General features: G+C 40.4%; 1 protein-coding gene across 8 annotated transcripts in view; it reads left to right on the forward strand.

Annotated features, from left to right (window-relative positions):
* CNTRL (centriolin) overlaps positions 1 to 12,908 on the forward strand; it is a 93,535-nt gene that overhangs the window by 66,439 nt on the left and 14,188 nt on the right. For all 8 annotated transcript variants that reach the window (XM_021068196.1, XM_021068190.1, XM_021068218.1 and 5 more), the window contains 9 exons: positions 269 to 474; positions 2,734 to 2,926; positions 6,621 to 6,751; positions 6,891 to 7,031; positions 7,131 to 7,257; positions 8,663 to 8,827; positions 9,716 to 9,875; positions 11,265 to 11,380; positions 11,464 to 11,681. In XM_021068196.1, coding sequence (XP_020923855.1) covers positions 269 to 474; positions 2,734 to 2,926; positions 6,621 to 6,751; positions 6,891 to 7,031; positions 7,131 to 7,257; positions 8,663 to 8,827; positions 9,716 to 9,875; positions 11,265 to 11,380; positions 11,464 to 11,681 — 1,457 coding nt within the window. The remainder of the gene's footprint in view (positions 1 to 268; positions 475 to 2,733; positions 2,927 to 6,620; positions 6,752 to 6,890; positions 7,032 to 7,130; positions 7,258 to 8,662; positions 8,828 to 9,715; positions 9,876 to 11,264; positions 11,381 to 11,463; positions 11,682 to 12,908) is intronic.

Consider the following 12,908-nt stretch of genomic DNA (forward strand, 5'->3'; position numbering starts at 1 on the left):
AGCCAGAGATTATCCATAAGGTGCTTGGTGAATGTTTATCAACCATAGCTGGACTGATGGAAGAGGTAGCTTTATTGGCCCACTGGTTTAATTTTGGCATGTGGAGAAATTGGCTTGACTTAATTTTTCTTTTCATACTGAAGTCCGAGAAACTACTGCCATTTTCAGGTCATAGATAACATTTTAATCACCGTTAATTTCAGTTTGGGGAGGAAAGAGGGGAAACATCATGTGATATTTCAGTACTGCATTTTTTTTCTTTGTGCAGGAGAATGAAGTTTCTAGATTGGAGGAAATAATGCAGCATTTAAAATCAAAGAAACGGGAACGGTGGATGAGAGCATCCAAGCGGCAGTCTGAGAAAGAAATAGAAGAATTACATCACAATATCGATGATCTTTTGCAAGAGAAGAAAGACTTAGAGCATGAAGTAGAAGAATTACATAGAACCATTCAGAAACATCAACAGCGAAAGTATTTGTTAGCCATTTTATTTTTATAATTCAGATGAATATGATATTAGTTCATTTAGATAATTCAGTGTTGTCCAATAGAACTTTCTGTGATCTTGGGAATGTTTTAGATCTGTACTATCCAAAACAGTAAACTTTAGCCACATGTGGCTATTGAGTACTTGAAATATGGCTAGTGGAAATTAAGTAAGGGACAGAATTTAATTTAAATTTTTTTTTTTTTCCATTTTTGGCTGCCCCTCAGCATATAGAGTTCCCGGGCCAGGGATCAGATCCAAGCTGCAGTCACGACCTAAGCTGCAGCTGTGAAAATATCAGATCCCCAACCCACTGTGCTGAGCCAGGGATTGAACCTGCAATCTAACACTCCCAAGATGCCACTGATCCTATTGTGCCACAGCGGGAACTCCTAATTTAAATCAATTTAATAGCCACCTGGTGATTACCATATTGGACAGTGCAAGTCTAAATTCTCTTGGCCAATAATCCAAATCAGCTCTTCGTATAGTCCCTCTTGGAGAATGGCACAACCACCACGCCTCCCCAGTGACCCTGGCTGAAAATATGCCAGGCATCCTCAACCCCTTCCTTTCCCTCCCTCCCCCAGGGGTCCAGCTGGTCTCCAAGTCCTGCTGACTCTGTGCACAGAGAGCCATACTGGTCCCCTTCTTTCATCTCCACTGCCCTGGCCTTTAACATCCTCATGTGGTAGCTTCCACGCTGGCCTTCCAGGTGTAGTCTCTCTCTCCTTCCTACCCTCACCATGGCTACAGACCTGATGTGCATTCTCCCACGTGACTCTCATTCCTGTCAGAATATATGCTGCCCTCCAAGATCTGAATCCTGCCTCTCTCTTTTTAATCCTTCTCTCCCACACAGAGTTCATTCTGGCTCTACAGTGTACATTGCTGTGGTTTCCACAAGCACCAGGTTTTCTCTTGCCTCCCTACCTTTGCACACACTGCTTTGAGATGGCTCCCCACCCTGCCCCTGCCTAGCTCCATTGTGTCTTTCCAGAGGTAGGTCAGGGATCCCTCTCACACAAAAGCTTCCTCATCTCAGGCTCCCACAGTTTGGAGTTGGCAACGCCATGCATAGTGCTATTCACACCATGTTGTAAGATACCCAGGGAGACAGTAGCTGGGTCTCCCTCTCTGTGCCCCAGCATCTGGCATAGGGTCTGTTAGCTAACATACTATCTGCCACATGGGTCATTTAGGTAGACCGCCGTCCTCTGTGGTAGACCATAAATTATGACAGTTGCCCAGTTTTTGTTCCCTAAGCCGGACTGGCTGAGGTACCAGGGTTGGAGGGAGACCTGTGGAGCTCATAGAGGTGAGTGAAATAGGGTCTCTGCCTTCTAGGAGCAAACACAAGAATGACTAATAGACCTGGCAGAAAAAAGCAGGGGCCATACCGAGGAAAGATTGGCACTAGATGTTTGAGGGTTTAGGAGATGGTTATATCATTTTTATACTATATGGAAGGGGGGGGTTGAAGTTTTTTGAGGGGGACGGTAAGGCAATCAGATAACCATTTTTATTTATTTATTTGTTTGTTTGTTTACTCAGTCTTTTTGGGCTGCACCAGCATTGTCTTGACCAAGTGCTGACGAAAACAAAACAAGACAAAACTTTATATTTAAAAGGACAAAACAAACACGTCATACATTATACATAGAACTTACTGTCAACAGTATGCCATGTTGGGAGTTCCCATCGTGGCTCAATGGTTAATGAACCCGACTAGCATCCATGAGGACTCAGGTTCCATCCCTGACCTTGCAGTGGGTTAAGGATCCAGAGTTGCTCAGGGTGTGGTGTAGGTCGCAGACATGGCTCAGATCCCATATGCTGTGGGATCGAACTTGCATTGATGGATACTAGTTGGGTTTGATCCCTGACCTTGCTCAGTGGGTTAAGGATCCGGCGTTGGCGTGAGCTGTGGTGTAGATTGAAGATGTGGCATGGATCCCAGGTTGCTGTGGCTGTGGTGTAGGCCACAGCTCTAATTAGACCCCTGGCCTGGGAACCTCCATATGCCATGGTTGCAGCCCTAAAAAGACAAAAAACAAAACAAACAAACAAAACAGTATGCCATGTTGAATAAAAAGGTAAACATAGGCCTTGAACATAACCAGATGTAGCTGTATATCCCATCCCTTCTCATGTAAATTAGAATATCATTGTGCATCTTTTTATCAGTTAGGCTACAAGTATCTATAATGTCACATTTAAAATCTATTGGTCTGTTTTTTTAGAGACTTCATTGATGGAAATGTTGACAGTCTTATGAATGAATTAGAAATAGAAAAGTCACTCAAACACCATGAAGACATTGTAGATGAAATTGAGTGCATCGAGAAGACGCTCCTGAAACGTCGAGCAGAGCTCAGGGAGGCTGACCGACTGCTGGCGGAGGCTGAGAGTGAACTTTCATGCACAACGGAGAAAGTATGTGCTATCGGCTTTGGGGTGAAGCAGCTTACTCTTGTCAGCAGGAAGAGTTAGAAAGAAAACATGTAAGAGCACCTTCATCCAAGCTAGACAGGCTGCGCTCTGCTAGTTAAGGATCTGTGAGGACTGGGGCAAGTCTCTTAAGTCCCTGAGCTTTGCTTTCATCTATAAATTCAGGCTCAGAAAATCTAGGTTCCGTATGAATCAAATGAACTAGCATATTTGGAGCTCCTGAATGTCATTTAGTTCTTAACATACCCCTCCTCTTTATCCTGTGTGTAGCTTTTTAAAGGTTTTTGGACTGTGGTATTTGTGTTTATTAAGTAGACCCATCTTGTATTCTTATAAAACAACAATGGACCTTATAAGACTCTTAGTCTTACTGTGTCCTTCAAGTTGATAAAGATATAAAATCATGTGCTTTTTGATCTGAAATAGTATTCTTGAGACTAAACACAGAGGAAGTTAGGGAGGAAAAGGAGCTGCTATTATTGAGGCCCTCTATGGCCACACCTTTACTGTTTTGTAAATGCCACTTCAACCCTGTAAGATAATTGTTAGCTGAGTTCACAGATGTAGCTCAGAGAGGCTGGTCTGGCCCAGGGTCACACAGCTACAATTCTGCCTCACCGAGAGCTTATTTAATTAGATGAGAATTCTGGGATAAAAAGCCCCATGTCCACATGCAGCACCTCAGGAACTATTATTTTTATATTGTCATTTCGACATGGATCAGTTTAAATGAATAGAAATCCATTACCCAGGAACTGAAATGAAGAATTTATTAAAGAAATTCTGTGAGTAATGGGGTTTTTTTTGTTGTTGTTTTTGTCTTTTTGCCATTTCTTGGGCCGCTCCCTCGGCATATGGAGGTTCCCAGGCTAGGGGTCAAATCGGAGCTGTAGCCACTGGCCTACGCCAGAGCCACAGCAACGTGGGATCCGAGCCGCGTCTGTGACCTATACCGCAGCTCATGGCAACGCCGGATCGTTAACCCACTGAGCAAGGGCAGGGATCGAACCCGCAACCTCATGGTTCCTAGTCGGATTCGTTAACCACTGCGCCACGACGGGAACTCCGAGTAATGGTTTTAATAAGAGAAAGTGTCATCATCTCTTTTCAGGTGATCAGTTCCCTCTTTTGTCACATGTTAGGTTACTGTGAGAGCAAATAAGTGTGAGCAGGACCAGAGACGAACATATCACTGATGTATAAAAGAAAATTTGCTGAAGCCAGGAGTTCCTGTTGTGGTGCAGCGGAAACTAATCCAACTAGGAACCATAAGGTTGTGGGTTCAATCCCTGGCCTTGCTCAGTGGCTTACAGATCCGGTGTTGCTGTGAGCTGTGATGTAGATCATAGACACGGCTTGGATCTGGCTTTGCTGTGGCTGTGGCTTAGGCCAGCAGCTATAGTTCTGATTCGACCCCTAGCCTAGGAATCTCCATATGCTGCAGGAGCAGCCCTAAAAAGACAAAAAGACAAAAACTGCTGAGGCCAATAGTAAGCAGAGATAGTAAGTGAACCAAGGCTAGTAAACTCTTCTCCCTTCATCCTCCTGAAATGACTCAGGGAGGCACCTTGCTAAGGAGGAAGAGAGAAGGAAAACATGCTGCATTTTGTAAGGACTGTGCTACATGTGTTAAAACCTGGCATAGAAGGAGAAAAAAAAACTGCTTAGAAATGAGACTGTTTTTTTGAGTGTGTAGTGAGTTTTGTCCAGTGCTTTTCTGATGAATATGGTAGAAGCCAGCTATCCAAAGTGGAAAGAAGTGTGGTGAAATATCTAGCTCCTTGGGAGCTGGCCAAACCCTCTTGCATCCACTCGGGGTATTTACTAGACGAGTTTCACAGACAAATGCCTCTGACTTGAGTGCAATTGCAACACTGAGTGTTTTGGCTGAAAGTGAGTCACTGCTCAACCAAGTGCAAACCGTACTCTATTTTTGGACCTCTTATGACATTGTTTTAAGCCTCTTGTTTTAGACTGAAAAAGAAACCAATTTGATAAAAAAAAAAAAAAAAAGATGTTTTTGCCAAATCTTGTATAAGATTTTGAAATGCTTCAAAAGTATTTGTGATTCTCAGCCATAATTAAATCATTCTTAGATTGATGGTATTTTGTTTGACAAGATAATATATAAAGGAAGAATCTCTATGGAGGGAATATTGGTAGAACTACTTCACTACCTTTTTTTTTTTTTTTTTTTTTTCATCTTTTTGGGGCTGCACCCATGGCATATGGAGGTTCCCAGGCTAAGGGTCTAATCGGAGCTGTAGCCGCCGGCCTACGCCAGAGCCACAGCAACTCGGGATCCAAGCTGCATCTGTGACCTACACCACAGCTCACGGCAACGCCGGATCCTTAACCCACTGATCAAGGCCGGGGACTGAACCCACATCCTCATGGATACTAATTGGATTCAGTTTCTACTGAGCAACAACAGGAACTGCCTTCATTGCCTCTTATTTGGATAGTTATTTTGCTTCTTTGCTTGCTTGTTTTTTCATTTTTTTCTCTTTTTTAATTCTTTTTCCCTTTGGTTTACTTTTCTTTTGGAGGAGGAAAGATATTTTTTAATTGAAAAAAATTACATATAATAATATTTTAACATTTGGAATGGATAAGCAATGAGATCCTACAGCATACAGGGAACTATAATCACTTGTGGGACATGATGGAGGATAATGTGAAAAAAAAGAATGTATATAAATATATAACTGGGTCATTTTGCTGTGCAGCAGAAATTGACAGAACACTATGTATAGCAACTATAATTAAAAAATTAAAAAATAATAGATTTTAAAAGACCATCTACCATTTCACCACACTCAAATGACTTTTTACACTGCCTTTCTGTCTTTGTTGACAAGATACAGTTTTATATAGTTGCTCTTACAATTAAGTTTGTACCATTAAAAATTTTTTTTTCAACCAACGTTTTATCATTAAGGTTCTTCCATGTTGCTACATTGTCATCTCATTTTAAAGGCTACACAGTATTCCATTGTGTTGATGCATTGTCACTTACCAGACCTATTATTTGTCAAGTTTTATATTATTTCAGTAACAGTGAGCATTTTTGTGTAGTAGTTCTTCTGAATTCTTTTCTGAGGATTGGAGAGCCAAAGTGAATGTGCATTTTTTTTTTCAGTCTTTCTGTATTTTATTTGTTTATTTATTTTTGGCCACACACAAGGCATGTGGAAATTTCTGGGCCAGGGATTGAACCTGCGCCACAGTTGCCGCTTGTGCCAGAGCTGCAGCAATGCTGAATCATTAACCCCCTGCGCCACATGGGAATTTCCCAATCTTTCTCTTTTGTTGTCTTATTTTCCAAAAGAGTTGTATCAGTTTACATTACCAATAGCCATGAGAGAATATTGTAACTGAATTGCTTTTTTTTTTTTTTTTGTCTTTTTAGGGCCATACCTCTGTTATATGGAAGTTCCCAGGCTAGGGGTCGAATCAGAGCTACAGTTGCCGGCCTCCACCACAGCCACAGCAATGCCAGATCTGAGCTGTGTCTGTGACCTCCACAACAGCTCGCAGCAACGCTGGATCCTTTAACCCACTGATTGGGGTCAGGGATCAAACCTGCATCCTCAGGGATACTAGTCAGGTTCGGTACCACTGAGCCACAACGGAAACTCCATAACTGAATTGCTTTTAATGACAGTTTCTTTTCTAGACAAAAAATGCTGTTGAAAAGTTCACTGATGCCAAGAGGAATTTACTGCAAACTGAGAAAGATGCTGAGGAGTTAGAGAGGAGAGCACAGGAAACTGCTGTTAATCTTGTCAAAGCTGATCAGCAGCTCAGGTGGGTGGGCTTCCTCAGCCACTGATACAGTCAATGTAATGAATGAGAAGTTTGATTCTAAGAGGGTGATAATTGCTTTATGATAAGTAATACACATTAAGTCTAGGGAGTCTGGGGGAAATAAAGTGATGTGTTTTAGATTGCTCCAGGCTGACACCAAGGATTTGGAGCAGCACAAAATCGAGCAGGAAGAAATCTTGAAGGAGATAAACAAAGTTGTTGCGGCAAAAGATTCAGACTTCCAGTGTCTAAACAAGAAGAAGGAAAAGCTGACAGAAGAGTAAGTATGGCCTCTGTAGGGCTTCAGGGGGCTTGTGCTGGAAGATGGCTCTTGGGGCTCTGTCTCCCGATCTGCTCTAGTACTGCTGGTGCTTCATAGGCTGCAGAAACTGCAAAGAGACATCGAGACCGCAGAACGCACGGAGGATCATCACCTGCAGGTTCTTAAGGAGTCCGAGACCCTCCTGCAGGCCAAGAGAACAGAGCTGGAAAAGCTAAAAAGCCAGGTATGGCAGCAGACACCTTGAAATACCAGTTTAGGCTGTTTTGAAACCTACATTCATGTTAGGAGTATAAAAAATAATACTTGGGAGTTCCCGTCGTGGCTCAGTGATTAACGAATCTGACTAGGAACCATGAGGTTGCTTGTTCGATCCCTGGCCTTGCTTAGTGGGTTAAGGATCTGGTGTTGCCGTGAGCTGTGGTGTAGGTTGCAGACGCAGCTCGGATCCCGCGTTGCTGTGGCTCTGGCGTAGGCCGGTGGCTACAGCTCCAATTAGACCGCTAGCCTAGAAACCTCCATATGCTGCGGGATCGGCCCTAGAAAAGGTAAAAAGACAAAATAATAATAATAATACGTGTTTGTGGAAAAGGCTAGAAAATACAAAACAAAATATAAATGAGGCTGTATATCCTAGTGGTTAATAGTAGAGTCCAACCCTCATTTGGATTTCAACTCTATGTGTTACTGAATAGAAGAAGTGAGTCTCAAAACAGGATACACTTTGAGATCATTTATGTTAAATGTGTTTATAGACACTTAAGTTTGAATTTTTAGTCTGTATCAAAGTACAAAGTAGTTATCTGACAAGGGGGATTATTAGTATTTTCTATTTCTTTCCTTTTGCATGTCTACATTCTGTAAGTGAATATGTATCACCCTTAAAATATTTAGTTTTAAACTTAAAAAATGAATAACATTTTTCTTTTTTTTTTTTTTTTTTTTTTTTTGTCTTTTTAGGGCCGCATCTGAGGTATGTGGAGATTCCCAGGCTAGTGGTCTCATTGGGTCTGTAGCCACTGGCATGTGCCACAGCCACAGATCCAAACTGCATCTGCCACCTATACCGCAGCTCATGGCAATGCCAGGTCCTTAACCCACTGAGGCCTCATGGATACTAGTCGGATTCATTTCTGCTGAGCCACAATGGGAACTCCAAGATGAATAAATTTTTAAAATCCCTGTATAACTTTCATTGCCAAGGTGGTTGTCAGTTGGAATAATGAGAGTTCTTTGAAAACCGTATCCTGAGTGAGGGATAACCATTATCATATTTTTTTTTTTGTTCTGATTTGAGTGTTTATATGTATGTGAGCGCAAATCCTCTCTTTTTTTGGCCATAGCAGGCAGTAGCTTGATGTGGTATCTCAGTTCTCAGACCAGGGATGGAACCTGGGCCACAGTGGTGAAAGCACAAATTCTAATTACTAGACCAGGGAATTCTCATCAAGGCCTTTGTTAGGCATTTTATGCCTGCGCTCCCAGCCTGCCCTCCTGACTCTTGCATCTAGGATAATTAGAATTGGACTACCTCCTAGTTGCCCCTCACAACCTCTAGCTGGAATAAATATTCTTATCCTCCATCTCAGCACTTTGTCAAGCTTTGCGTTCTCTCCTTTTCTTTAATGCAGGTGACAGGTCAGCAGCAGGAGATGGCTGTCCTGGACAGACAGTTGGGGCATAAAAAGGAGGAGCTGCATCTCCTCCAGGGAAGCATGGTCCAGGCCAAAGCTGACCTCCAGGAAGCACTGAGACTGGGAGAAACCGAAGTTGCTGAGAAGTGCAGTCACATCAGGGTATGTTTTTCAGCAGTTTTTCGTAAGAATCCTAGTATAGGGCTTATAGATTTATTTTGAGATATTTTCCTCAGTTCCTCCCAAAATGCAAATATAAATTCCTGAATTTTGACCCCTCTGTAAGTTCAGCTTGATGTTGTCTTATGTATCCATGCAGTGGCTGTCTTACGTAGCTCTCCCCCATGTTGTTTCCAGAACATTCTCAAGGTTTTCTGCCTCTGTACCTTTCTCATACTACTTCCTCTCCAGGAATTCCCTTTCTGGCAATGTCCAGATCCAACCCTATTTTCATGGTCCAGCCTCATGCCTCTAAAAAAGACTTGCCTGATTTTTCCCTTACCCGGCAATGAGTTTCTCTCACTTCTGACTTTGGTAACACTCTGCGCATTTCTAGGGTGTCTTAGCCTTTTGTGATCTTGTTTATGTTCCCTACATTACTTCTGCACAAGGTGCTAAGCCCCTTGAGGGCAGGAGATGTGTCTGAATCAGCCGTTCTCCTCTTCTATGCATTGCCTTGCTCATAGTAAATATTACATATATATGTATGTATACATGTATTTTGGGGGGGCTGTGCCTGCAGCTTGGGTAAATTTATGGAGAGGGATTGAACCCAAGCCTTGGCCGTGACAATGCCGGATCCTTAACTACTAGGCCACCAGGGAACTCCTTGCATATACATTTTAAATGAAGATAATATGTCACTTCTATTACATAAAAATATGTTAGTGTAAAATATAGTGCTGTTCTTGATGTAAAATGTGAAAATGAGCTTGTTTCCAAATGAGAATTTCTGTGAAATGAAATACTTAATAACAGAACTGATTTAAAAGTAATTTCCATTCATAATTTGGTAGGGACAGGTTGACTTCTTTTCTTTCTTCTGCACAGGAAGTAAAATCTCTTCTAGAAGAACTGAGTTTTCAGAAAGGAGAACTGAACGTCCAGATTAGTGAGAAAAAAACTCAACTTTCACTTATAAAGCAGGAAATTGAAAAAGAAGAAGAAAATCTTCAGGTAGTTTTAGGGCAGATGTCTAAACACAAAACTGGTAAGTTTAAAGGAAAGCAGTTATATAAAGTTTGATGTTGGGAATGTCTGTACTCCAGGTCTCAGAAAAAATACAAATGGTCAAATAAACTTTTAACCTTATTTCTAATCAAAGAAAAGCAGATTAGAAAAGGAATATGATGTTTTCTGCCATTCAGGTTGATTAAAAGCAATTAGCAATCATCTTCATTGCTGACCAGAGTGTGAGGAAGGAAGAACACTTGCAGACTGTGGATTGAATTACCCATTGGAACAACCTCCCAGGGTCTTAAGGCTCTTAGAATTCACACTTGTTAAACCAGGTAGCCCATTTCTAGTTGTCTAGCAAGGACAAGCATTTGTGCACATTGCAGCGATATTTTTTTTCTTTTTTTTTTTTTTTAAGACGTAAGCCTTTATTTCCTTATTTCACAAATTAAGCTGACTGAGTCAGTTACTTGCAGCAAAATTTATAATGACAAAATTTGGAAACAAATGATGAATTTAAAAACTACATTTTAACATTTAATGACATGCAAAAATACTGATGAGAGAAGAGTGAAAAATAGATTAAAACTGAATATAGAGGAGTTCCTGTTGTGGTTCAGCAGGTTAAGAACTCTACTAGTATCCATGAAGATGTGGGTTCAATCCCTGGCCTGGCTCAGTGGATTAAGGATCCAGTGTTGCCGAAAGCTGCAGCACAGGTCACAGATTCGACTTGGATCTGGCATTGCTGTGGCTGTGGCATAGCCTGGCAGCTGTAGCTCTGATTCAACCCCTAGCCTGGGAACTTCCATAATACTGCAGTGCATTCCTAAACAGCAAAAAAAAAAAGACTGAAAATAGAGTGTAGTCCTAATTTATTTTAAAGTGTGTGTGTGTGCATGCATGTGCAAACATGCACACTCCTAGAAGAAAATACAGCAGGTGCTCTTGCAGTAGTGATTATCTTTGGATGGTAGGATAATGATGGGTTTTCATTTTTTCTTTTATACTTTTTACCAAATTTTCTATAATGAGAAAATATTTTATAATCAGAAAAAATAGTTAATATCTCGAAATCTATATTTCAAGTGAAAAAAGAATTATATAAAATCTCACCTGATGCATTTTAAAGTTTTTTCTATTTGTTTTAATTTGAATTTTCTTAAGTAGGGTACGTGATTTAAAACTAGATCTTTGTTAAATGTTTTTGTTTATAACAAAATTTAACGAATTAATGTCTAACCATACTTTTAAAGGATTTTTCATTAAAAATACAATTGATTAGTATTAGTGTCCATTAATTCAGTGCAACAGTTTGATTATCTGTTGTTTTTTGTATCAGCCAGTAATATTATTTTCTGTTTCATTTTGTAAATGTTTCCATATGCATTTAATAGCCTGGACCATGCTTTGTTTCTGTTAGAGCTAAAGAATATTCTGGACATGTTGCAACTTGAAAACAATGAGCTACAGGGTTTGAAGCTACAACATGACCAAAAGGTGTCTGAGTTAGAGAAGACTCAGGTTGAAGTGCTGGAGGTAATAAATGAGGCTGTTTTACCCGTAGCCAATCGTGGCCTCTCTCTTTTAGCATGCTTGAACCCCTGTTTTATCTGCTTTAGGAGAAGCTGGAGTTAGAGAATTTGCAGCAGACAGCCCTGCGACAGAAAGGGGAAATAGAGTGGCAAAAGCAGCTCCTAGAGAGGGACAAACGAGAAATAGAGCGAATAACTGCTGAGACCCGAGCATTGCAGTTGTGTGTTGAATCTTTGTGCAAACAAAAGGAAGATCTCGAAGAGAAATGTGACAGCTGGGAAAAGAAGTTGGCACAAACCAAACGGTGAGAGCAGGAACAAATAAGCTCGAAGGATCCCTTCTGGAGGGCATTTAAAAAATTGGAAAATTGAGAAAAGGCAAAAAAATAAAAATATGCAACAGACTCAGTGTCATAATACAGTTTACCAGTAGCATTTTGGGGTGACTTTCCTTTTAGGTTTTTTCCCCTCAAAGCATTTTTTTAAAGTAATTTGTGATTTTTTTTTTAAAGTAAAATAATGTATGCTTGGAAGATATGAATACATAGAGAGATAATACCTTGTTTGTGGGTAGGAAGATCTAATCTTAACCCATTGTTAAGATTCCATTCTCTTCAAATTGATCAATAGATTCAAAACAATCACAGTCAAAATCTCAACAGACTTTTTAAATAGAAATTGACTGTCGGATTCTAAAATTGGTGTTGAAATGCAGAGGATCTAGAAAAGAATATAAAACTTTTAAAATATGACACCAAATAGACCAATGGAACAGAAGAGAAGGTCTACAAGTAAACTCACAAATATACGCACAACTGATTTTGACAAAGATGCAAAGTAGAGAAAAGATGGTATTTTCAAAAAAATGTTGCTGAGAGCACTGCAGATCCAAAGATAAAAAAATGAACCTTGAGCTATACCTCACACTCCATTATGAAAGTTAACTTCAGTTCCACTCTGGTGCACTGGGTTAAGAATCTGACTGCAGTGGCTCAGGTCACTCCAGAGGCTCGGGTTCCGTCCCTGGCCCCGTGCAGTGTGTTAAAGGATCCAGAGTTAACGCAGCTGCAGCATAGGTCGCACCTGTGCTTCAGATCCAATCCTTGGCTTGGGAACTTCCATATGCCTTGAATGCAGCCATTAAAAAAAATTAATAATAATAATAAAATGACTCGTAAACATAATTTAAAACCAAAATATAAAACCTCCAGGTGAAAACATAGGGGGGAAGAAAATCTTTGTGGCCTTGGGTTAGGCAAAAAATTGTTCAGGCAAGACACTGAGAGCATGATCCATAAAGAGTAAATTGATAAAATTGGATTTCTTCAAAATTAAGAACTCCCGGTTCTCAAAAGACACTGTTGAGATAATGAAAGGTCATCTCACAGACAGGGAGAGAAATCTGATAAAAGACTTGTATATATAATATTAGAGTATATATAATATATAATAGTATATAATAGTATATAATAGTATATGTTTACGTATATGTTATATTTATTATATTTGTGTATGTATAAAATGAATTTTCA

This window comes from Sus scrofa, chromosome 1 (assembly GCF_000003025.6).
Source record: "Sus scrofa isolate TJ Tabasco breed Duroc chromosome 1, Sscrofa11.1, whole genome shotgun sequence".
Classification (NCBI taxonomy): domain Eukaryota; kingdom Metazoa; phylum Chordata; class Mammalia; order Artiodactyla; family Suidae; genus Sus; species Sus scrofa.